This window comes from Pseudophryne corroboree, chromosome 2 (assembly GCF_028390025.1).
Source record: "Pseudophryne corroboree isolate aPseCor3 chromosome 2, aPseCor3.hap2, whole genome shotgun sequence".
In the NCBI taxonomy this organism is placed as follows: Eukaryota; Metazoa; Chordata; class Amphibia; order Anura; family Myobatrachidae; genus Pseudophryne; species Pseudophryne corroboree.
The window spans coordinates 397,281,296-397,308,852 of NC_086445.1; the positions used below are offsets into that span (position 1 = coordinate 397,281,296).

The following is a 27,557-nucleotide window of genomic DNA, read 5'->3' on the forward strand; positions in this document are numbered from 1 at the left end:
TTACATATTTAACCCAAATAGTGTACATTTTAGATATAACTCCCTTGCACCACATCAGCGAGTATCAATAGTTTAAACAGATCCAGGACTAAGGGATTCGCCTTTGCATGATAGGAAGGGTCAGATAAAGGTTGGAAGGTGATGTCTAGTATCCAGCTGTAGGGTATTTTAAGGGTAACATTCCGGTGTTGGTTAGAGAAAGATCACATGTTCCAGCGTATAGTTATGTGCAAAAGTAGAATATAGATATTAACTGTATTTACTGTATATTATGTATGCGGCGGGAATCCAGAGGATACCACCCACCAGAGCAGTTGGGGAAAGACATCACCCACCTTTTCAAATCAACCTATGACCTCTCCTGTAATGAAAAGACACATCTCTGTGTCCAATGGACAATGAGATTACAGTGACCATTGTATTGTGTATGTAAGTTGTGTATAAAAAGACCGTTGTTGCCTGGCCGGTCAGAAGACTCTGAACGCTTTCTATCTGACAAGCGGAGGACCGGCCGGGTTGCGCTTGCGAACATTCTCACGTATGTACATTCTCTGTAGCCATTACTCTGTTTTAGATTTATCTTGTTAGCCTGTAGTGTATGATTTGTACTGTTTTACCTTTTGAAATAATCCACGGTGGCCTTAGAACCCTGTGGTTTCAACTACAATTCGGTGTTGTGTCCTCACTTTCCTGCAAGGGTTTAAAAGCATATTTAACTGTATAAGGTTTATAAGCATTGATAAGGTGTACGCACTGCGGGTACTTTATACCGTCAGCGCTACTTAAGGTTTAAGGTATAACATTGTTGCAGTACTTTGCTGCTAAGGGTTTAAAGTGTAAACATATCAATACATTGTATCACTAACAAGGTTTAAAGGTTATCAATTGTGTGTGCGTGCGCTGTGCGTACTCTGTACACTCAGCGCGGCGTGTGTACGCCAAGTACGTACCACGTACGGGACTCTGTACGCAAATAGCGTACAAAGTGCGTAGCACGTGTATTCAGTCTAGCGGCCATAGCGGCTCCACGGTAAAAGTGTATCTAGAGGTATAGCATTACGGTCTAAGATAATATCGCCATTATCAATTGGGGGCATCGTCCGGTTTTTCCTCATACCCGCAGCCTAGCAGGTTACGTAGACTTTATCTATCAGCAAAGGGCGGAAAGGTATCCCCCGTAAGCCTTCTCTTGGTTAGTGGATACATTAGTGCTGATTAGATAAGCGTCTGCCCTGCATGGTTTGTAGGGATGCTGGAGGGATCCGTAAGGTAAGAACGCAAAGCTATTTTTTAAATCTGTGAAATTTCTGTTTTGGCGCCAAATGCGCACACAACACACGCATACACCTGTATTTTGTACTTTGCATATCTGCCCGCATTATAGCCATAAGTAGCGATTATTAGATTCATTTTGACCTGTACTGAGAAAATTTGTTGCTATTTAGTTAAAATACAGAGTTAATATTTAAGGAAGGAAGTGTAAGACGCACACGCAGCCTGGCCTAGTTGTAAAGGTTTATACAGAAGAAACTGTGTGTTGTGTTAAGTGAGCGATTATAGTTAAATATCGCTTACATTTATAGAAGTGTGGGATTTGTAGTACTGCGGACGTAGGGCCTTTGTACACGTGTCTCGGACAGAGTACGGGACTGCGTACGCTACGTAAAGGCATACACACGTGGGGGTAAATTTACTAAGGTGGGAGATTTTTAGAACTGGTGATGTTGCCCATGGCAACCAATCAGATTCTACTTACCATTTATCTAGCTGCTTCTAGCAGATAATAGATATAATCTGATTGGTTGCTATGGGCAACATCACCAGTTCTAAAAATCTCCCACCTTAGTAAATTTACCCTCTGGCGTGTTTACGCAACGTGCGTAAAAGTACGACCGCTAAATACAAATCACACAATAGCGTTGTTTTCGTTTAGGCGCGAGACGGTAGCCACGCGATAATAGCACAAATTGATCAGTTTCCAATATTTAGTTTAAAAACCTTTTTTACTGTATTACCTCTGGAACTAAGGCTGTTTCATCTGAATGAAAGTTAATTTTCTGTACAGAAAAACCAAAGTGTATATGAGTGAACGAGCGTCAGTGTGCAAACAATAAAGGTTTTGTGGACGGATCCCGTAGGAGACCACACCAGGTGAGTGGACACTTGGTGGCGTGAGAGTGGCTTGCTCACGTTAACATTGATTAAAGTACAAAGGAGCAAAGTAGTAGATATCGCAGACCAAAGGTCAGCGATGGTTTAGAGTACCGCAGACCAAAGGTCAGCAAGGTTTTTGTTTAGAGAGCGCAGCCCAGGTGGTTGGCGTAGAACCCATATAGGCCCATTCAGATACGCTCCGGCTGAGGTTTCGCAGCCTGAAAAACGATTCCATTGGTCATACGGCGGATAAGTAAAGTAACAGTTACCTATACGCTGTGCGATTGGACCACGCGTTCATGGGTGCAATACTTAGCTCAACGTGATACCCTTTTACGACCTTTGCGTAAAATCGCGGGATCATAAGCGCTAGGTGTAGCACACGCAACGTGATTTGTGTAACATTTTTTTTTATTTTAAGGGAGTTTCACTGGTCACTCAGGAAATCTCCAACGACCAATATTTACTGGGAAGGGTAAGTGACTCCCATATATTTCCAGTAAATAGAGGTTACACAAGGGCCCTAGGTTGGGTACGTACCGGCGCTGACGACAGTGTTTAGGTGTATTGGCCAACGTGGGCGTGAGTGGGTGAGAGCACTCGTTGAACTTTCACCGTTACCTTATTTTGAGTATTTTGTTTTTTTGTAGGAATTAGCTGAGAAGGCAATACCTGCAAAAGATGGGGGCCAGTTGCTCAAGTAAGGGACGATCAACCAGGGTTCAGGTTGATATTCCGCGGCCCAAGGGGTCGGCGAGGTACATAATGTGTGAGAAATATGGATCACACGCAGAGGTTTTATGCAATGAATGGGAACGTATGACTGCGGAAGATAGGGAACCATTCCCTAGGGTAGGCAGTTTTAATCCAGAGGTGTTGCATATTGTAGCTGCCAGCACGCTGCAGGAGGGTCACAACATACAATAGGGGTTAGGCCACACCTGTAGTCTGCAGCCAGTGAAGTTGATTGCTAGCCTTGGAAGTGAACCTGAGGTCACAGTTGATGTAGCTGGTAGATCACTACCTTTCCTTGTAGATACAGGGGCGGCCAGGCCAGTGTTAAATTCAACGGTAGGTATGAAAACCACGGGTAAAACAATTTCAGCAATGGGGGTAACAGGAGTAGTGCAACACTACCCTTCAAGTAGACCAGCGGAGATTACGATAGGGCCTTTGCAGACCAAGCACTCCTTTTTGCTAGCTGCATCGGCTCCGACTAATCTACTTTGGAGAGATTTATTGTGTAAGATGAGGTGTGTCATATATTGTACTCCTGAGGGTGTCTTCTTGGATATACCTGAGAATCACGTTCAGGAAGTGCAGGATATGTTAGACACCCCACAAAGGTTAATGTCACACTCTGCTGTTATAGACAGATGTCCATCCAAGGTAGAGGAAATGATCTCCCAGATACCGGAATCCCTCTGGACCAAAGATGGACAAGACACTGGATTGATGGCAAATGTAGCTCCTGTAGTAGTGCAAGTAAAAGATGGTAGGATAGCTCCAAAAATCCCACAGTATCCTCTGACGCCAGAGGTGGAATTAGGAGTGTACCCAGTCATAGAGCGCTTGCTACAACAGGGCATCCTAGATAGGACGTCCAGCACTGCCAATAGTCCCATCTTCCCTGTGAAAAAGAGTGGGGGGAGGGGTTACAGGCTAGTGCAGGATCTAAGGGGGATAAACAAGATAGTTGAGAGCCAATTCCCCGTAGTGCCAAATCCAGCTGTCATCCTCATGCAAATTCCCCCTACTGCAAAATTTTTCACTGTCATTGACCTTTGTTCTGCTTTCTTTTCGGTCCCTCTGCACCCTGACAGCCAATATTTGTTTGCATTTACATACAGGGGAGTACAGTACACCTGGACTCGCCTACCCCAAGGTTTCATTGACAGCCCAAGTATTTTCTCCCAGGCTTTGCATGACTGTTTACAATCCTTTCAACCTGAGAGCGGATCAGTATTAATACAGTATGTAGATGACTTACTGCTGTGTTCAGATTCACTCGAGTCGTCCATGAAAGACACGAAACAGCTTCTGTTTCACCTTTCTAATACGGGGCACAAGGTTTCAAAGGATAAGTTAAAGTTGTGCCAGACCAAGGTAAAATATTTGGGACATTGCTTGACACAAGGACTTAGACATCTCACCGCTGATAGAATACAGGCGATTCGCGACATGACTCTGCCACAAACCCAGCAGCAGATCCGCACTTTCCTTGGAATGTGTGGGTACTGCCGAAACTGGATCCCAGGGTTCTCCATACTGGCTTTACCTTTGCAGGAAATGGTCTCCTCGAACAAACCAGATCGAATCTCTCAGACAGATGAGTCCGAACTGGCATTTGAGAGACTTAAACAATGCCTATCACAGGCACCTGCATTAGGCATGCCAGATTATGGGAAACCCTTTGAGTTGTACGGTACGGAAAGTGCTGGGTGTGCGGCAGGTGTCCTAACCCAGAGACATGGTGATGCCAGCAGGCCGGTAGCTTACTACAGTGCACAGTTGGACACCGTAGCACGGTCTCTCCCCACATGCTTGCGGAGTGTTGCAGCGATAGCTTTGCTAGTGAGTAAAAGCGAAGATGTAGTGTTAGGACACAACCTAACCATCCATACACCTCATGCAGTGTCAGCCTTACTGAACTCTGCCCAAACCAGACATGTCTCATCAGCACGGTTTACAAGGTGGTAATTAGCACTAATGGCCCCTGTAAACATCACCATAAAGAGATGCAGCGCACTAAATCCTGCAACTTATCTCCCAGGTGTGCCTGGACAGACACAAAGGGTGGAGGATGAGAATGATGGTGAAGGAGGATTTAGTATAGACACTGATACACATGATTGTATGGAATATCTGAACCAAACTTTCACTGCAAGACCCGACATTAGTGACAACCCACTGGAAGGCGTAGATTTTACTTTTTACACTGACGGTAGTTTCCACAGACAGACGGACTCGGGAGACTTGTGTACTGGATACGCAGTCGTAGATGACAAAGGTATCATAGAAGCTGAACCCCTGGGCCCACCGCACTCAGCACAAGTTGCTGAGCTGGTCGCCCTAACCAGAGCATGTGAATTGGCTAAGGGTAAGTCAGCCAATATATATACAGATTCTAGGTATGCCTTTGGAGTAGTGCATGATTTCGGGGCCCTATGGCGCCTCAGAAATTTCATGACGTCAGCTGGCACACCTGTAGCGCATGCATCCCATATAAGAAGGCTTCTAACAGCGATACAGGAACCTGACAGAGTGGCTGTTATCAAGTGCAAAGCCCACACTTACAGTCAAGACCCAGTGTCACTTGGTAACAGCCGGGCAGACGAAGCTGCTAAATCAGCAGCCAGCACCCCCATACAGACAGATATCACACAACTGATGGTATTCAATACCGTCAACACACAAAAATTAAGTGAAATGCAAAATTTGTGTTCTCCACAGGAAAAGGCAGTCTGGACGTCAAAAGGATATGGCCAGGAGTCCTTAGGACTCTGGACAGATGGACAAGGTAAGCCTGTAGCCCCCAGAGCATATCTTCCAAGATTAGCTGAGGCGGCACACGGTCTGACTCATCTGGGCAAAGAGGGCATGTGCAAGCTGGTGAGAGCCTACTGGTGTGCGCCAGGATTCTCTTCTCATGCGGGTAAGAGAGCAATGACATGTCTTATCTGCTTGAGGAAGAATATTGGAAAGTCAATACCAACAGAACCATCCCATATCCCGCTGACAGACGGCCCTTTTCAGGTAATACAAATTGATTTCATACAGTTACCACCCTGCAGAAACTTAAAATATGTGTTAGTTTGTATTGACGTGTTTTCAAATTGGGTAGAAGCGTTCCCCGCTGCCACAAATACTGCTACGTTTACTGCAAAGAAAATTGTGCAGGAATTTGTGTGCAGATATGGTATCCCTAGGATAATTGAAAGCGATAGGGGTACCCATTTTACAGGTGAAGTCTTTCAGGTTATGTGCAAACTAATGGGAATTAATAGTAAGCTGCATACTCCGTACCGCCCACAGGCGAGTGCGAAAGTGGAAAGAGTAAACAGCACTATTAAGAACAAGCTGAGCAAAGTGATGGCTGAAACTGGATTGTTATGGCCAGAAGCTTTCCCACTTGTATTGTACAGCATCAGAACCACTCCCAGGTCCCCCCTTAACCTATCACCCTTTGAGATTCTTTTTGGTCGACAACCCCATGTAATGATTGACCCCCAGGATGATTTGAAATGCAATAATGAGGTGACTGTAAAATATTTGGTTAAGTTGAGCAAGCAGTTGAGCAATCAAAACAGAAATCTCAAACTGGTGATTCCTGACCTACCAAACAGTAATTGTCATGACATTGAACCTGGGGATTATGTAATGATTCAAAATTTTCTACGCTCAGGTTGCCTCATTGACAGGTGGGAAGGACCGCACGAAGTCTTACTAACCAGCACGACAGCATTAAAGGTTGCAGAGAGAGAGACTTGGGTCCACTCGTCCCACTGTAAGAAGGTCGCTGACCCAGAGAAAACCCGTGACAAAGAGCAGAGTGTAGAGGAAATCATATCACTGGAGTGTCTGTTCCGGGAAGGTTGAGGGGCAGGACTGTTGTCACTGCACCTGAGCACGGAGAACTACAAGACCAGAGGCGGTTGTCGCACCAAATTTCTTTTCCCTTTTTATTATTTTCTCCATCTCCCATTACCCTCCTCCCCCCCCCCCCCCCTTCTTGCTCCCTTTTCTCTCCCCTTAACAAGATGGACTTACCCCAAGAGACTGCATTCCGGGTTTTCCTGTTGACCCTGTTGTTGACCAGAGCAGTCTGTTTCGGTGAGAGTACCAGAGAGGTCGAGAAAGGATCTGGAATGGGTTCTGATGGCAAGGACGAATTTGTAGAATTCCAAGAGCAACACAACCATCGAGCAAAGGCGAGTATCAGAAAACGATCTGGTAGTCAAGAAACTAGGAGGCACTGTGAAGGGTTATTGGCTGAGGAAAATTGTATTTGTAGAAATTGTGAAAACATAGTTGAGGACGGGTGCATCCAGAGATGTCAGTCCAGCCTTAATATCAACATGGACCGTCATCCATTGAGTGATTATCACTCATTAGTGGGTAAGGTTTTAAACCAAACAGAATGCTGGGTGTGCTCACAAGTACCTCAAGGTCAGAGCAAGTCAGGACTAGTGCCGTATCCTTTAACAATAGATGAGGTACTTGAATTATGGGGTGGGAGACCGGTGGACAAGAAATTTAATATTTTTAGGCCCCCTAGTTTGAAGCTCCACCAGTACCATGTAGATAGGTCCTTAGTATGTTTCAACATTTCCAATTCCCGAAAGCCGGGAAATTGGGAAGTGACATGGAATAACCAAACCATGGCATTTTCACACAGAGCCGACAGAATACCCGTAGACTCTGAATTTATACACCAAATAGCCGACAGTGGAAGGTATTTTCGGTATAGGTATACTCTAGGAAGTAGGACCACGCGGGTTGGAGAAGTATCACCAGGGTACTGTGCGCATATTATACAGCCTGATACGTGTACTGAACAGATGAGAGAGTTAGGGATAGGATTTTTCACTTGGAAGGTTTGCAATATGGTAATGTCATATTCTGTCCCATATGTTCTCCCCGATGATGCTTATTTCATATGTGGGAGGAAGGCTTATAAGTGGCTTGCCCCAAACTCAGAGGGATTGTGTTACATTGGAAGAGTGTTGCCAGAAGTAATGACCATAACCCATGATAAGATGAAAGACGTTCACCGCAAGGCTCAAGCTCCTTACACTCATACTCACTATGAACACATCGTTAAGAAACACCTTATAGATAGGGCAGAGCACGCAGCCTCTGATTTAATTCACGAATCCACCGGGATTCAATTCCTACTCGCGTTAGATATCACCCGTACCGCCAGAGGAATTATAAATTATAGGTATATCCACGCGCTAGCGAACCTAATAGATAATATCACCGAGATGTATGATGACACCTTCAGGTATACAGGGAGGGAGTTGCAAGCTTACAAAACGGAACTGATCCAGCACAGGATGGTCCTCATTTATATCACAGTGGTGACAGGCGGGTACTGTGTCACTTTGGCAACTCAGTATGGTGTGAAGTGCTGCACGTACATTACAAACAGCACTGATGACCCAACCGAGGTCATAGATCAAAAGATGGACGATATCTTGCAGTTGAAGTGGGAGTTCCGGAGGAGACACAACCTTACCCTTACTGCTGTGAGTAATGAACTGACCGGCTGGGTCTCATGGTTGAACCCACGAAATTGGTTCTCAGATTTAGGAGAATGGGCTCAAAATGTTATTGTGAGTGTAGGAAAGTTTCTCCTTTGTATCCTGGGAGTTGTCATAATGATTGGTTTGATATTTAGGTGTGTTCGAATTTTAACGCGGCGCAAGCGTGGTACCAAAGTGATGAGTTTAAGGAGCAGGGGCATTGTTACAGCAACTGATTTAATTTATGACCCATCAATAGAGACAATGTTGTGATAAAACGTGATTCCGCGGTCCGTTTCTTTCACCCGTTTCTCCTTTGTTTTCCCTCAGCAAAAATACACCCATTCGGAGAAGACTTCAATCAACACCCAAGAATGATTACGCGAATGTTATGTGAATGTATGTTTGATATGTGTCTTATCTTCATCTCTACAACCTTCAGGTAGTGACACACATAGTCGACAGGTGATATCCACATATTAGCATTCACATGTGTTCCCCCTCCATGTATCATCAACTAAATGTGCACCCCATTTGTTGGAACAAGAAGCCGAAAAGAGCTCGGTAGTGTTTGTTGGCCCACTTACAGACCCTTAATACGGGATGAGTAGGATTTAATGTATACTTCGCAATACCTCGAAGCTTATCTAGAACATATACGGCACGATGATACATGCCCCTCAGACATGGATTTCATACATACATGCTTTTACTGTCCCACTAGGTCATACATTTCCCGCCTACACCTCTCCTCCTACCATCCACTCATCTATGGATAATGTATTGTATATTTTTATCCAATCATTTGTAGATATTGTATTGTATATTTTTCTGTTTAATGTTTAGATAGTGGCAGTTATTGTTGACTGCCAAAGGGTGGACTGTCAAAGTCGAAAAATATTGTAATGCATATACCCTGTACTAACCCCATGCACATGCCCGCTGCGCGTGCACTCAGTCCGCCGTGCGTGCACATATCCGCAATTTGCGTAGGATCATTCCTGCGATCATGCGCGTGGTATGGGTATTTATGGCGGAGTTTGTGGGCGCGTAGAGGGTTATTAGAACATTACATATTTAACCCAAATAGTGTACATTTTAGATATAACTCCCTTGCACCACATCAGCGAGTATCAATAGTTTAAACAGATCCAGGACAAAGGGATTCGCCTTTGCATGATAGGAAGGGTCAGATAAAGTTTGAAAGGTGATGTCTAGTATCCAGCTGTAGGGTATTTTAAGGGTAACATTCCGGTGTTGGTTAGAGAAAGATCGCATGTTTCAGCGTATAGTTATGTGCAAAAGTAGAATATAGATATTAACTGTATTTACTGTATATTATGTATGCGGCGGGAATCCAGAGGACACCACCCACCAGAGAAGTTGGGGAAAGACATCGCCCACCTTTTCAAATCAACCTATGACCTCTCCTGTAATGAAAAGACACATCTCTGTGTCCAATGGACAATGAGATTACAGTGACCATTGTATTGTGTATGTAAGTTGTGTATAAAAAGACCGTTGTTGCCTGGCCGGTCAGAAGACTCTGAACGCTTTCTATCTGACAAGCGGAGGACCGGCCGGGTTGCGCTTGCGAACATTCTCACGTATGTACATTCTCTGTAGCCATTACTCTGTTTTAGATTTATCTTGTTAGCCTGTAGTGTATGATTTGTACTGTTTTACCTTTTGAAATAATCCACGGTGGCCTTAGAACCCTGTGGTTTCAACTACAAATCGGTGTTGTGTCCTCACTTTCCTGCAAGGGTTTAAAAGCATATTTAACTGTATAAGGTTTATAAGCATTGATAAGGTGTACGCACTGCGGGTACTTTATACCGTCAGCGCTACTTAAGGTTTAAGGTATAACATCGTTGCAGTACTTTGCTGCTAAGGGTTTAAAGTGTAAACATATCAATACATTGTATCACTAACAAGGTTTATAGGTTATCAGTTGTGTGTGCGTGCGCTGTGCGTACTCTGTACACTCAGCGCGGCGTGTGTACGCCAAGTACGTACCACGTACGGGACTCTGTACGCAAATAGCGTACAATGTGCGTAGCACGTGTATTCAGTCTAGCGGCCATAGCGGCTCCACGGTAAAAGTGTATCTAGAGGTATTGCTTTACGGTCTAAGATAATATCGCCATTATCAGCTGACACAGCTCCGGCAGACCATAAGTGTTATCTAGCGGGGTATCAGGGTCAATACCATGTCCTTGCATCATAGAATGCACCAATTTCCAAATCAAGATGGATTGTTTTATAAGCAGCAATGTGGACATTTTAATGCTGCCACAAAGTAGCAGCTGTAATGGGGAGCCACCTGGATAGTCCTGTAGCAGCATCAGTGAGTGCAAAGCCGAGGTATCAAGATCATTAACCCATTCCCAGATATGCATCAGTTGTGCCGCGTAATAGTAAAATCGGAAATTGGGGAGAGCCAAACCCCCCAATTCCCGTGTCCTTGTCAGGGTATCGAGTCTCAGACGTGCCCACTTACTAGCCCATATTAAAGACGAAAGCAACCCATCTATCTGTTTGAAGACCTTCTGAGGGATATAAACAGGAGACCGCTGCAGAATATATAGAAGTTTGGGCTGGAAAACCATTTTTACCATATTAACTCTCCCTGTGACCATCAAGGGTAACTTCCCCCAGGTCTTCACCCTGCCACGAAGGTACGTTATTTGTGGTGTAATATTAAGGAAGGAGAACCTCTTTGTTGTTATTATTTTGAGTCTGTTTGTATTTCCAAAAAGCCATCTTTTTTGCTTTCACACTAGTTGATACTTCTTTTGTGAACCACACTGGCTTTCTTTTCCTGGTGCTTTTCCTAACCCTTTTGATACAAAGGTCTGTTGCACTTAGTATTGTACTTTCAAGTTTTTCCCACTTCTCCTGCACTCCTTCCAAGTTCCTCCAGTCCGCCAATGAATCACTTAAACATATATCTGTGTAAACCCCAGGTGTCTGCAGGAATGTAATAGTGCAGTTCAACAACTCGAGTGCCAAAGGTTACCCTATATACTGGCCCATACTATAGATCATCTATACTGTATTCCAAGTTCCGCAGAGTGGAATATTTGCAGATTGCATTTGGAAACCCCCCTCTAGAAATCCTGCGTTTGACGCTGGATTCAGGGAGTTGCAGGGGGGAACACACTGACTGCCAGCAAGCCAGTAAGCAAAAGTAAGTTTAATAAATAAAAAAGCTACTAGCATTACTAATGTGGGGCATATGTGTGCATTATTGTGTGGCAATTTCGTGTATTATGGGCATTACTATTTTAGGGCATATGTGTACGGTGCATTACTGTGTGGCACTTTCAAGTATTATGGGTATTACTAATGTGGGGCATATGTGTAATGTTAGAAAAATATATGAAAGCACTGGTATTCAGTTATAAGAATTTTTATTTTTATATTTAGAATATTTCCATCCCCACAATATGTGCATAAATATATATTTACATCTCTCTCTGCACATGTTATATCTATTCACCTTGTATCAGTTCAGCACTTCTTTGAAAGTTACTAATATTGATTTGCACTAGTAGGCGATCAAAGCATGCCATTGGCTGAATACTTTTAATGTGACTCACAAACACACAGTCTGTTGTTATATACTTTAAGTGCCACCCATATATATAAAAATGGGGAGTGCCTTAGATATATATATGTATTATCCCCGCGAGGGTTAAATGAATATATGAGCTTTACAAGTTTTAATTAACAAAGTTCTTCAAAATATATATGCAGAAATAGTATGAATATAGCTCTCATATGTATATGATCATGTTTATATGTAACCTTTTTCATTTTTTGACAGTTGCCGTCTGTAAATGTATTATATCATTTGTTCTGGTGAAGGGTTTTTCACTAATGTGATGATGTCACAAGCAGCTGTGTCTAAGGAGGAACTCCCAGAAATGCTCTCAGCACAGCTCACACACTGGGTGTATGTATAAAGGTATGTGTTTGTTCAGTTATTATTTATATCCGGACGATAGTGCATAAAGGGCACTGAAACGTTGAAATAACCACTATGGTTTAATGTCTTTATTAACGCCGAGTGACGCACCTGGAATATATATATTTTATACGTTTGTATATGTGAAGGCACCGGCTAAGTTTGAATGATTGCAGTCCTAGGCTGCTTTATATATATATATATATATATATACCATATCTAAAATTCAAAATCACACATTTGTGGTTCCCCTACCAAGATAATGACACATATATATGTATATTATATTATATATCTATATAATATATCTGTATATACACACAATATATAATATATATGTCATTATCTCAGTAGGGGACCCAAAAATGTGAGATTTTGAAACTTGGATAAGAGATACTCAACCTGTGTGTGTGTGTGTGTGTGTGTGTATATATATATATATATATATATATATATATATATATATATATAACCATGGCGGCACTTCTTTTGAAGTGTTAAAAGTATATTGTCAGGTGTCACATCAAATATAAGCCAACGTTTCAGGGCCCATAGCCCCTTTGTCAATTTGTAAAAGGTGTGACAAAGGACTACGGGCCCTGAAACATTGGCTTATTTGATGTGACACTTAACAATATACTTTTAACACTTCAAAAGACCCTGAGTGCCGCTGTTCAGGCATCCATTCACCACAGAGGGCACCGGGGTCATTGCTACTACTGTTTAGGAATGGCAGATACAAAGCACTATTTATATAAAAATATATAATACAAAGTTATTTGTGAAAGCGGCATTCAAGGACTTAACTTTATAATAAGCAGGTCATCACCCTGTTATTCAGCAACATTTAAGTCCTTGGGTGCCACTTTCACAAATAACTTTGCATTTTTTATTTATATATAAATAGTCCTTGGTATCCGGCACTTCTAAACAGTAGTAGCAATGACTAATTAAGCAGGCACCGGGCAAGTTGAAGACAGTTTGTGTTGTAAGGAGTGCCGAATATTTGCATTTTCTATATAAATATATAGATACAAATCATTTTATATACAGATTTTAGAAAGAATATTCAATTTGATTTTAGCTACTATAAAGGTCCCAGATTATTTACTAAATGCAAATGTTCAGTAACCTGTCACAGATAAAAAGCAAATTCAATTAGGTGCTAGTTTGCAAAAGGTGTTAAACTCATACACTTCACCTATAAACTCGCACACTTCACCTTTATGCACACACCTGAGATTCGCACAGTTCAATTAGAAATTACAATTTGCACTAATCTTGCAAATTTTGTCCAAAAAGTGAACTGGGCGAATAGTATGAAAAAGTAGGGTGACCTTCCTGTACCCCAAAAAAGTGACAACTTCGTTAGCAGAATCATATAGAAGACTGTTAGTGGGCATAAGGAGAGTACTGCACCTTTTAAAAGGTGTCAATTAGCTTATTTGTGTATTTTTTTAAATGAAAGTAAAATAATGAAAAAGCTTATGAATTTTGTTTAATTACAAAGGAATTAAATGAAAAATGCCAAAAAAACGAAAAGTAGAAAAAAGGTGATTTGGGGGTAATTTGAGGCCACTTTTCTTTTTTTTTAAATCTAAAAAATTATAAAAAGCAGTTATTTGTCATTGAAATACATACTTTTATTAAATTCAGAGAGCATAAACGAATGAAAAAAGTTGATTTGGGGGTAATGTGAAGCCATTTATATACTTTTTTCACCCCAAAAACTTCCAAATGCCTAATTAGTTATTAAGAGGGGTGGTGTCCAAGGGATTTTGAAGCAAGTTCTTATTTTTTTACCTTGAAAAAAACTGTTTCCCTACCTTTTCACCTGCAAACAAAAACAGGCGAATTTACTCTTGAAAAAAGGAATGGAAGTTTGGAATTGAATTGCAAATGAATTTGCAGTGAATTTGCCTCGCAGGACCAAACTCGCATCTAACTGAATTCCACCCTTAAAGGACGCCACACTTATGCATCTCATAAGTGTAAATCTACAGGCTCAAAATTCCCACCTGATGTCTATGGGGTATATCCAATAAGAGTCGGAAACTTCCGTCTTGTCAGAAAGACAACTGTTTTCTACTGTGATTTAGGTTGTCACTTATTCAATATGGGCTGTTTTTTTCCGACTTGTCGGAAAGCACGTGGATCGGTGGAATAGGCGCCAATCCGCGTGCTTCTGTCAGAAACGGGGTCAAATCCGACAGGTTTTGGCCCAGTTTCCGACAATCTTAATCCGACTTTTAAAAAAAGTTGGGTTGAGACGATGACACGGGGGAGCGGGGCGGCGGGCTATAGGGGCAGCGGCAAGTACCACTAGGCATCCCTCCCTGTGATCTCACACACGGCTGGCGTGGTCTGACTCTCAGCAGTGGGGGAGGACCACGGGCACGGTGCAGTTACTGTGCTGGCGCGGTCAGGGTCTCTCACACTGTTGACTGACACTAGTAAATTACACAGTGCAGCTGCAGTCATCGCGGCTGTGGGGGGCGGAAGCATGGTAGGGGAGATGCACGGGGAGGGCTGACTGCTGCACGGACGGGACACCGGGAACTGCGGCTCAAATCTGACAGTCGGATTTGGCCGCTCATTGAATAGGGCTTATCGGATCCATTCCGACAAATGCATGTCCGAATGGATCCGACTCTTGAATACACCCCTAAGTCTGTATGTTCAGTACCATCCGGAAGAGCTGAAATGCTATTCAGGCCGCAGGTTGTTTTTTTATTAGCTGGTCCTTGCATTTGTGCTGCTTGCAAATGTCACTTGTTGTACCCCACAGTCACCAGACTGTGGTCATTTATTTTAGGGGTGGTAACACTTATGATGTATTTAATTACTTAATTTTAAAGTCATAATCATTATTTATTTAATATCATCCTCATCACCGTCTGCACATATTTTTATGCCAGGCCTGTGGTAGGTGCACAAGATATGCCGCCAAATAGTCTCTGGAATTTCGGCCTACTTACAGCTAAGGGGGCAATTCAGACTGCATCGCTGCAGCGGCAGCGATCATTCTGAATTACTATGCGCAGTGTGCATGTGCGGCGGGCGCACTGCGCATGTGCAGCCAGTGAGATGCGACAGGCAGAGGCGGTTGCGGGGCGTGCCAACGGTGTTAGTACGCCATTGGCGGGACATGGTCCGGACAACGGAGGCATGTCTGGACCGTTGAGGGGGCCGGCCACAGCGGCTGTGTGATGTCACATGCAGCCGCTGCGATCTGGGATGCGGCGGTTAGCCCACTGCCAGCGCGCAGGAGCTGCGCTGGCAGGGAGCTACTTGTCAGGTATAAAAGCATCGCTGCCGTGCAATGCTTTTGTACCTGTGCGGTGGGAGGGGGGGGGGGGTGTCTGACATGCAGGGCAGACTATCCCTGTGCTGGGCGTCCCCCCGCATGTCAGAGAAACTGATCGGAGATGTGCTACATTTTTCACATCTACGATCAGGTCTGAATCACCCCCTAAGTGTGCACAGTTCTACTGCACATAACTAGTGCTTGCCAGCCCCCACCCGACTCTCCGGTTATAGAGAACCGCAAATGAGTTATTATGTTTGTCTTTGTAGCGCTGTTATTACTGTTCTCACCATGCACATTTTCCAGAGTGTAAGCTTGCAAATATATGAATACTCCCCATTATGTTGTCTTACCAAGACCATTAAATAAACATACACCATGATATGTGCTGGACACACAACTTCAATAAAATAGTTGTGTAGATCTTTACTTTGCTTTTTTTTGTAAATTAACTGTAATGTCAGGAAAAGTCTGGTTGTTGCTTCTTTTAACTTTTTTGATTTGTAAGTAAATATATATATAATTCCAATTCAAAAACACTCGTGTCTGTTACCTGCATTAGGCCAAATCCATTGTTATGGTCTCCCCAACCATTGTGCAGAACATTCCCTCCACGTGTTTCACGGGATATGATTCCGGCTAGGACAGCAGGATCTACCTGTTTGTTTCTAGCTGCTGACTGTATCATATTCTTGTATTTATTAACTCTGGCTAGATCATGTTCTGCCAGTTTGAATGAAGCCTGTACACCTTCACAAAAAATAAATAAAACAATAATAATAATAATAATAATAATAATAATACATAAATGTGTGTGTGTGTGTGTGTGTGTGTGTGTGTGTGTGTGTGTGTGTGTGTGTGTGCAGACTCTATACAGCTTAATTATAAACAATATTTTTTAAAACCTTGACTTTCACTATTATTACATTGTATTTATATAATATATTTATGTAATGGTGAAATACATAGTACAAAATAATAAAATCTGCAGTCTTCTATAGACAACAAAACTATAAATACAGATTTGTGGATATTGCACTATGTACTTGTACCATGGGACTATACTGTATAGGGCTATCTCAGCATTGTAGGCCCTGAGCAAAGCAATGCAATGGGGCCACTGCACACACATTCATGGGAATACATCATTTACCTCTCATGCGTTCCCACTTTCATACAGTGAATGGCTGTCATCAATCAGCATGCTGACAGACATTCATTGTTTGGCTGCAGGCTGGGAGGCAAGTAGAGAATGCTGCACTCTGATTGGTGGATAGGTGCAACTATCTACCAGTCATCATGCTGAATGCGATTCACTATCTGGTTGAAGGCTGGGAGGCAGGTAGAGAATGCAGCACTCTGATTGGTGGATAGGTGCAACCATCTACCAATCATCATGCTGATTGCGATTCACTGTCTGGTTGAAGGCTGGGAGGCCAGTAGAGAATGCTATAGATCAAGAAAAATGGATTCCGAGCACTCACCAGAGACTAAACTTCAAATCTTATAAACAACGTTACTCCAAGATCAATTTATAATGGTATTTTTTTTCATAACAAAATATTAATTCAATTAATCAATAAACATAACAATAATAATATGATATGAATAAAATGTTTTCATAAAGGGTAGGGCTTCCCTTATTGGGGTATATAATATAAGCTATATATGTACAAGGTAAAAGAGCAGTCTCATATAGAATAGACCTACTGTAATACATTATTACCTTGTACATATATACCTTATATTATATACCCCATTCATATCATATTATAATTTTTATTGAATTAAGTATTTTATTATGAAAAATAAATACCATTATAAATTGAACTTGGAGTAACGTTGTTTTTAATTTTAGAAGTTTAGCCTCTGGTGAGCACTGGGAATCCATTTTTTGATCTATAATGTTTCCAATCAGGGAATGGAAAATCCCTGCACATTCCCAATAGCTGCTGCTAAGAGACTATGGGGCCGATTCAGCATGGAACGCTGCTACGATAGCGTCTGCATGCTGAATCCTGCCGCAGTGTGCGCACGTGCGGAAACCGTACTGTGCACACACACAGAAGCCGCACTGTACGCACATGTGTGAATGCCTCTGCCTGATTGACAGGCAGAGGCATTTGCGGGGCGGTAGGGGGCATTGTGTCGGCATTTTGAGGGCAGCGTTGCAGCGTTGGGGGCGTGGTCCTGACAATGCAGGTGTGTCTGGACCATTAGCGGGTCGTCACCCGCAGCTGCTGCGACCCAAAAGATGGCAGCTTGGCGTCTGCCTTAGCAGCTAGGCTGCGTAGGTAGAGGGCAACCCTAAACATGCGAGAGCATCACCATTGTACAATGCGCTCGCATGTTTGCAAGGGAGGCAGGACTCGGCATGCGTAGTGGACTTGCCCTGTGCTGGGCATCCCCCCGCATGTCACTGTAATGGGTTGTAGAGCACATCTACGACCCATGCTGAATTAGGCCCAATAAACGTTTGACAGCCTACCCTTTCATTTTTATATAGGTAGAGAATGCTGCCTGGTCACTCTGATTGTGTATAATTAACAGAGTGTCTGGGCAGAATTATCAACCTGCTTCCCAGGAGAATCCAGAGGCACCAGATACCTCTCAGACCAGCTTGACCCTAATCAAAGGCCCCTAGAATCATGGGGCCCTGGGCAGTTGCCCGTTGTGCATATATGTTAAAGATGGCCCGACCTTTTTCAGAATATAAAACCAAAAATTAAACAGTCCCTTGATAAATATATGAAAAGGAAAAGCAAGTAGGACAAATATTTTTATTAATAAGGACTTACCACAGTTCGGCAACCGGTCTTGTCTGGCTGTTCTACATGAGGCACCATTTGTGTGAATGTTACCAATATCACCATAGATTCCAGATGTAATTACACTGCCTGGGGAGTACACACAGGCAAACATAATGGCTTTATTCATAGATTGTACTACCCAAGACAGTTATCATTGAAATCACTGATGTATGGTCATTACAAAAAAGGGAAACTTAAAGTACACCTGTCACCTGTATATATGGGGAAGACAACATACATCTAGTGAAGACAATCTTTGTTAGCTGAAACAATATTCATAAGACTTTATGCTATATATTTAATAGGAACCAATGGCATCACTGATATATCACTAAGGCAATAATGTAATTGTATAATAAATCTTGCTTCCACACTCTATTTGTCCATTTTTGTCATTGTTCTAAACTGGTTACATGCACCTAAATAATACTGCTAGTCAGAGGCATAGCCAGGATTCTGTGGGCCGCACTGTAACATTTTGAAGGGGCCACTGTCCCAATGCTTCTAAAGAGACACCTCTCCGCAACAGTTGTCAGTGTTATGACCTATAACAGTGCCCATTTTATGATCCATAGTAATGCCTTTGTTCATGTTATGTCACATTGTAGGGCTGCTAGTACACATTATGCAAAACAGTATCCCCAATTAATATTATGCCCCACCATAGTCTTCCACACTACAGAGCTGCCCACAGTTCATATCATGCCACATTATAGTGCCTCCACTGACTCTAATGCTGCATCTTACTGCCCTGACCTACTGTGCTTTAGAGATCAGCCTCATTTCAGATCGACCAACCTACCCCCCAGACCAGAAAATAAGTTTATATTCTTAGGGGTCTATGTATATCGCCCAACTGTCCCGATTTCAGCAGGACAGTCCTGCTATTCGGACACTGTCCCGGTGTCTCTCCTACGTGTCACAGTGTCCCCCTAGTGGGGATGGGGGAAGCGGGGGGGGGGGGGGGGGGGGGGTTGTGTGAACCTTTGGTTACTGCTGCTTTGCACAGAAAAGCAGCAGATAATCTCTGAATAGATGCTGCCTGCGGTATCTATAAACTGCAGGGAAGTGAGCCTGGTGTCCATGTCAACTCCACCGGGGCCACACACTAAGCCTGGACGGAGATAAAGTGGATGGAGATAACATCCCAGACAACCAGCTCCTAACTGTCATTTTTCAAACACAGCCTGTAACATGGAAGTTAGGAGCTGGTTATCTGGTACTTTATCTCCATCCACAGCTTAGTAAATAGACCCCTAAGTACCAGCCAAACAGCTCCTAATTGCCATGTCACAGGCTGTATTTGAAAAATGACAGTTAGGAGCTGATTGGCTGGTACTTTATCTCATTCCACTTCATCTCCATCCAAGGCTTAGTAAATAGACTGCAAAGTACCAACCAACCAGCTCCTAACTGTGATGTTTCAAGCACCCGTGACATGGCAGTTAGGAACTGATTGGTTGGTACTTTATCTTTGTACACTTTATCTCTCTCCACGGCTTAGTACATAGACCTAGACTCTTCTATTTTTTTTTCCCTTTATATAGTATGATCTAGCCAGCTACTTTCCCTGGCTAAACTCACATTCTTTCAACATGCTATAGGCTAGACCATTTGTCATTTTAATCTCTTGGTCATCTAAATGTCCCCATTTTGAAGTGTTGAGAAAGTAACATACAGTATAGACAATCACATAGGCAAATGCGGGGGGAGGGGGGGGCAGTTGCCTGGAATTAAAGTGTAAAAACACACTACAGGGTGATCCAACTTTGATGTAATGTCCTTAAAACAAGTCAAAATGAGGCTCAGTAGTGTGTGTGGCCTCCACGTGCCTGTATGACCTCCCTACAACACCTGGGCATGCTCCTGATGAGGTGGCGGATGGTCTCCTGAGGGATCTCCTCCCAGACCTGGACTAAAGCATCCACCAACTCCTGGACAGTCTGTGGTGCAACGTGAAGTTGGTGGATGGAGCGAGACATGATGTCCCAGATGTGCTCAATTGGATTCAGGTCTGGGGAATGGACGGGCCAGTCCATAGCATCAATGCCTTCGTCTTGCAGGAACTGCTGACACACTCCAGACACATGAGGTCTAGCATTGTCTTGTATTAGGAGGAACCCAGGGCCAACCGCACCAGCATATAGTCTCACAAGGGGTCTGAGGATCTCATATCGGTACCTAATGGCAGTCAGGCTACCTCTGGCGAGCACATGGAGGGCTGTGCGGCCCCCCAAAGAAATGCCACCCCACATCATTTCTGACCCACTGCCAAACCGGTCATGCTGGAGGATGTTGCAGGCAGCAGAACGTTCTCCTTGGCGTCTCCAGACTCTGTCACGTCTGTCACATGTGCTCAGTGAGAACCTGCTTTCATCTGTGAAGAGCACAGGGCGCCAGTGGCGAATTTGCCATTCTTGGTGTTCTCTGGCAAATGCCAAACGTCCTGCACGGTGTTGGGCTGTAAGCACAACCCCCACCTGTGGACGTCGGGCCCTCATACCACCCTCATGGAGTCTGTTTCTGATCGTTTGAGTAGACACATGCACATTTGTGGCTTGCTGGAGGTCATTTGGCAGAGCTCTGGCAGTGCTCCTTCTGTTCCTCCTTGCACAAAGGCGGAGGTAGCGGTCCTGCTGCTGGGTTGTTGCCCTCCTACGGCCTCCTCCACGTCTCCTGATGTACTGGCCTGTCTCCTGGTAGCGCCTCCATGCTCTGGACACTACGCTGACAGACACAGCAAACCTTCTTGCCACAGCTCTCATTGATGTGCCATCCTGGATGAGCTGCACTACCTGAGCCACTTGTGTGGGTTGTAGACTCCGTCTCATGCTACCACTAGAGTGAAAGCACCGCCAGCTTTCAAAAGTGACCAAACCATCAGCCAGAAAACATAGGAGCTGAGAAGTGGTCTATGGTCACCACCTGCAGAACAACTCCTTTATTGGGGGTGTCTTGCTAATTGCCTATAATTTCCACCTGTTGTTTATTCCATTTGCACAACAGCATGTGAAATTGATTGTCAATCAGTGTTGCTTCCTAAGTGGACAGTTTGATTTCACAGAAGTGTGATTGACTTGGAGTTACATTGTGTTGTTTAAGTGTTCCCTTTATTTTTTTTGAGCAGTGTATATATCGGACCAACAAAAGAAGAAGGAAACAGCTTCATTAAAGCAGCACTCGTTCCCTTTCCACAAAAAGAATATTTGAATTAAAATAGTAGTACTTTATTACATGACAAAATGTTAATTAAAAAGATCCAATACCCATATGTGATGTGTGTCACTTTATTATTATTACATATGAAGTATTATATGCTCCCTACATTTTTTATAAAGGAAAAACTGATATAAAGGAAAAACTGCGTGTGTTGTGATTATAACCCCCCATTATTGGCCCTCATTCCGAGTTGTTCGCTCGTTCTTTTTCATCGCATCGCAGTGAAAATCCGCTTAGTACGCATGCGCAAAGTTCGCACTGCGACTGCGCCAAGTAACTTTACTATGAAGAAAGTATTTTTACTCACGGCTTTTTCTTCGCTCCGGCGATCGTAATGTGATTGACAGGAAATGGGTGTTACTGGGCGGAAACACGGCGTTTCAGGGGCGTGTGGCTGAAAACGCTACCGTTTCCGGAAAAAACGCAGGAGTGGCCGGAGAAACGGTGGGAGTGCCTGGGCGAACGCTGGGTGTGTTTGTGACGTCAACCAGGAACGACAAGCACTGAACTGATCGCACAGGCAGAGTAAGTCTGGAGCTACTCTGAAACTGCTAAGTAGTTAGTAATTGCAATATTGCGAATACATCGGTCGCAATTTTAAGAAGCTAAGATTCACTCCCAGCAGGCGGCGGCTTAGCGTGAGCAACTCTGCTAAATTCGCCTTGCGACCGACCAACTCGGAATGAGGGCCATTGTGTGACGTTACAAGTGCAATCTCTAAGCATCAAGAGAAGAAACATATGTTACAACTGTAACCACAGAAGAGGGAATTAGTAAACACCTGTGACCATACTGCTACATTTGTAACTATTACTAAACATCGCTTCCAAGAAAAATTACAGTGAAGAATATAATCAGAAACATCATAGGAATACAAATTATTCTGGAATGAAGACAGTGTATAAGCATTTTGTTTTAAATCACATTTTTAGTTACACAGAATCATTTTTTCTTTATATTTTTTTCTACACGTTATTCTATTCTATCTTATATATTTGGCTTTTTGTAACCCCAATAAAAAATTAGGGGAGCATATAATACTTCATATATGATAATAATAAAGTGACACACATCACATATGGGTATTGGATCTTTTTAATTAACATTTTATCATTTAATAAAGTACTACTATTTTAATTAAAATATTCTATTTGTGGAAATGGAACGAGTGCTGCTTTAACAAAGCTGATTGCTTCTTCTTTTGTTGGTCCGATATAAACTGCACTTTGTTTGGGGCACACTATAGCTTGTTACACGCTAATTATGCATCCTTCTTGAGCTGGCGATAATTGCTCTAAAATCAAACACATGAAACCTCCTCTCCAGAAATTCTATATTTGCCCCTGATATCAGAGTATTTAAATATTTAGCACATATAGCGTTTCAGGAGATGAGCATGCAGGTCTTGTGGAAGGCAGTGACCTACCCATGTGTCTAATTATGTTAGTGTGAGAACTGCAGGACTGCATGTTAAAGAGGCAGTTTGTGAGGAGGGAATAGAGGGAAACCGTAAATCATACAGAACATTAACTAGTGAAATGAGCAGGGTCTCCTAACATCACCTACAGTAATAATGGTGTGAGGATCATACTTGACAACTGTTGAAAAAGCATTTCAGGAACATTGTGGAAACAACACCTATGAGCACAGAGTTGAAGTGGACATACAGTGCCTAAAAGGCATGTCATAAAATTGACTTACATCCAGATGTAAATGAGCACCTAAGCAATTATAGCAGCACGCGCACACACACACACCTCAAGTGGCCATGGGAAACATTATTTAAAAATGCATGTAGCCATAGGGTCTTATAACCAATGCAGGGAAACGATCCCATTTAAATGTTTACATCTCTGTTCAGGGGCGCTTTACGAGAGGAGGTGGCCGGGTGCAGCCTCCTCCGTTCGGGCCCCCTCCTCTCTGCCGGCAGCACTGAGAGTCTGAGCACTAGAGCGCTTAGACTCTACTGTACATGCACGGATCTCCGGGAAAATGGCGCGGCAGCCATTTTCTCAGTGATTTTTGTACTGCACATGCGCAGAACTCCGTGAAAATGGCTGCTGCGCCATTTTCACAAAGTTTTAACACTGAAGCGGACGTCAGCACGGGACTCCGAAGGGGTGAGTATTTAGAACATGGGTGCAGCGTATAGGTACGCCAGTGTCTCTGTTTAATTATTTGTCAAAGTATATAACAGTTACATAATGGGGATAAGGTGTAATCAGGGAGATTGCCACATACTTCAGGGAGTCAGGGAGATTGCTGCTATTTCAGGGTGTCTCCCTGACATTCAGGGAGAGTTGGCTAGTATGGCGAGGAGGGTCCTGACAAACTTGTGTGATACGTTTGTCTGTATTTGCTCCCTAATGTATGGAAAACTAGCAGCCTGGCTGATTCAGAATATATTAATGAACACTTTCATTTTTGGAAATATAAATAAATATGAAAAGGCTCGTGACAGGAATCAGTTTATCAGGGTGCACTCTATCCCATTCACATAAATTATGTATTTCTTAAATAAGGAATTCGATTTTATTGTATTTATTTATTACTTAGTACATGTTTCAAAATGGAAATACCAATATATTCTTTTATTCATAATCCCACATGTGGTATTATTATAACCTAGATATGAGGTCATACAAAGCGAAATATTAAAAACAATAAAGAAATAGAAAAACATGATGGAGAAAGTTTTTTAGACAAATTTTTGTCTATGTGACAAATGAATACATTTAAAACCAAATTGTGTGCCGTCTCTTATTCTTATATATAATTATTATACTCTTTTATTGAGTTCTACTGTTCTTATGCTCCAATATTTGTGTATAATTTCAGAGGTAACAGCACTGTGTTCTATCACTTTATTTTCCTTACCTATAATGCATCTGTTGTATACCAAATAAATATACCTGCGTACAAATGATAATAACTGCATGTACTAGAGCAGAGGTTCTCAAACTCGGTCCTCGGGAGCCCACACAGTGCGTGTTTTGCAGGTAACCTAGCAGGTGCACAGGTGTATTAATTACTCACTGACACATTTTAAAAGGTCCACAGTGGAGCTAATTATTTCACTTGCGATTCTGTGAGGAAACCTGCAAAACATGCACCGTGTGGGGTCCTGAGGACCGAGTTTGAGAACCTCTGTACTAGAGTGATTTATTCTCTAGTATTCTCAGTGCACTGTGTTGCCCCTTGAATGGAAACATTGGCTATTTGTTTCTAACCACGTATCCATTTGCCAGCCAGACACATATGTATCTTGTTCTCCAGGGCACTCCTGAACTAGTTAGAATAAACACCAGCACAGAACAGTTTTTAATATTTTGCTTTGTATGACCTCATATCTAGGTCATAATAATACCACATGTGGGATTACGAATAAAAGAATATATTCCACGTGGGTATTGGTATTTCAATTTTGAAACATGTACTAAGTAATAAATAAATACAATAAAATCGAATTCCTTATTTAAGAAATACATAATTTATGTGAATGGGATAGAGTGCACCCTGATAAACTGATTCCTGTCACGAGCCTTTTCATATTTATTTTTTGAATTAGTGGGTAGCACCAATGTTCTAATATATGTGGAACTATGCACAATAGAAATTAAAACATAATCCCTTGTATCACCATCAATCTTTATTAGTTCTGGTGCGGGATTTTCTCTTCTTAAATATAAATACATGTAAATATACCATTAGTGGCCCTAATGTACAAAATGTCATTACCCATATTACCTGTCCTGATATCCCAACTGGCAATCACTGGTTTAAAGTACCTGTCTTTATACAGTATAAAGTGTTTTTATTTTATTTTTTTAGACAATTTAACAATAATAAAATCCATGCTTATACCACAGTTTAATTGTGTGTACCTACCAGCAAAAGCAGAAAGGATTAGGATTACATAAAAAGCCATGTTTCCTTTCAGAAATACCTGGAGAAAAAGAATAAAAATAAAATGAAAGACAATAATTTACCAATGAAAGCTGAATGCTGTAAAAACCTTGACCTTTAGATAGACACTTACTTATTGTGCTCTTCAGTCTTCTTGTTCTGCAGCTTATTTCATATGTTATTTATATAGGGATTAAAAATAACTTGAAGGGAGGTGGATATATCTTATTGGATAATCACACGCTAGTTTGCATAAAGGAAATAAAACTGGGTTTTGAAATAACGTTGGGTGTTAACTGTCAAAATGTATTTGCATAACTATTTGCATCCAGATTGCCATTAATAAGAACAATTGCATATATGTATGTGTGCCAAAGAACTGGTACACTTATATTATAATGTACAAAAACTCCTCTGCTCTAAGGCCAGAGGTCAGTGTCCAGATTATCAATCCTCCTTTGGAAATACTGCATTAAGGAGCTATAGCTTCAGAAGTGTTTCTACTCTTCTTTGTGTACGCTGATCTTCATTCCAATATAAGATACTACGAGTGAGCACTGTCTTGACATAACTGGGTCACTGCGACGGCTCTGGATTGGCTGGCCAGGCATAAGCCATCATTGGCTAGTTGCCGATGGTAAATTCAAATTGCCATTATAACACTGGCTGGACTTGAACCTTCAGACTGAAGCCTTCCAATGTCAGAAGATGGTGCCAATTCAACAAAATTGCATAACATGATTGCTCGCATTGCCAGACCTCTCCCTCCAGCGATGTCCAATGTTGATCTCTTCCAAATGTCTTCATCCCTCCCTGGGCATAGCTCCTTCTTCTCTAAGGTGTCTGTTTTTGGTTCCAGTGCTAGGTGCTGATTTGAACCTGGCATCAGTCTCTGCCATTCAACCTGCTACAGATGAACTCATCTAATAGTTTTTTTTTGCCTATTAATGCAATAATCGCCATACATGGATGTAGCATTTCCACTTTCTTTATGTCTAACATATGGAGCACTGCTGTAGGGCCATTTCAGTATATTCTCTAATAAATGACATTATGTTTTGCTTAAATTCTTGAGAAACCTTTGTATTACTTATTTTTTCCTTTTGCAAAATCATTTTTTAATAAAAAAATTAGCAGAGATGTGCACAGACACCTGTGTTTTGGGTTTGGTTTTGGTTCTAATTCATCATTATGTTTTGGATTTGGTGAAACCACACTTAAGTGCTTTGGTTCGGATTCGGTTAAAAACCAGTAAAAAAAATGATAATCATTGATAAAAATCGATAAAAAACTGCTAAAAACATGTAATTTTTGCAATCCAAAATTCAGTTTTAAAATCCAAACATTATTTTATAATAGGCTTAGGGGGGAAATGTACTAAGCAGTGAAAAGAGTGGAGAAGTGAGCCAGTGGAGAAGTTGCCCATGACAACCAATCAGCTGCTCTGTATAATTTTATAGATTACAAATTATAAATGTTACTTCAGTGCTGATTGGTTGCCATGGGCAACTTCTCCACTGGCACACTTCTCCACTCTTTTCACTGCTTAGTACATCTCCCCCAAAGTGTGGTATGGATTCCACACAGGATACTTCTCCTGTACTCTAGTCTGTCAAAAGCATGTCTTTTTTTTATATATTGACAATTTTTATTTTCAGTAGAAATTGGCAAAACAAATAAAACATACAAAACATACAAAAGTAAGGTACAGAGACTTCCGGTTCTGGGTGCCGCATGGTTAGCAGCTAGGAGGATCAGCTCCGCTAACCCCCCGCTTATCTGCACCCTCCACACGGCCCTCGGCTTCCCGAAGCGATCCGCCGGGTCCACACAGCACTGGTGTCAGTTGGTGGTGCATGGAGCGCTACCTGACTCCCCTCATGCCGCGCAGCAAAGGGCAAAAGGAGAAGGAGTGGCGCCGCACTGAAGCCAAAATGGCG

The 27,557-nt window shown here is 42.4% G+C and overlaps 1 protein-coding gene across 1 annotated transcript in view; it reads right to left on the reverse strand.

Annotated features, from left to right (window-relative positions):
• The window catches only part of LOC135023088 (lysozyme g-like), a 72,762-nt gene extending 46,967 nt beyond the window's left edge, over window positions 1-25,795 (reverse strand). Inside the window, exons 1-4 of the mRNA XM_063953368.1 lie at window positions 25,751-25,795; window positions 25,600-25,657; window positions 18,481-18,579; window positions 16,236-16,432 (exon numbers count right to left, since the gene is read on the reverse strand). Of these exons, the coding sequence (XP_063809438.1) occupies window positions 16,236-16,432; window positions 18,481-18,579; window positions 25,600-25,639 (336 nt within the window). The 5' untranslated portion in view covers window positions 25,640-25,657; window positions 25,751-25,795. The remainder of the gene's footprint in view (window positions 1-16,235; window positions 16,433-18,480; window positions 18,580-25,599; window positions 25,658-25,750) is intronic.
• Window positions 25,796-27,557: the final 1,762 nt, after the last annotated feature.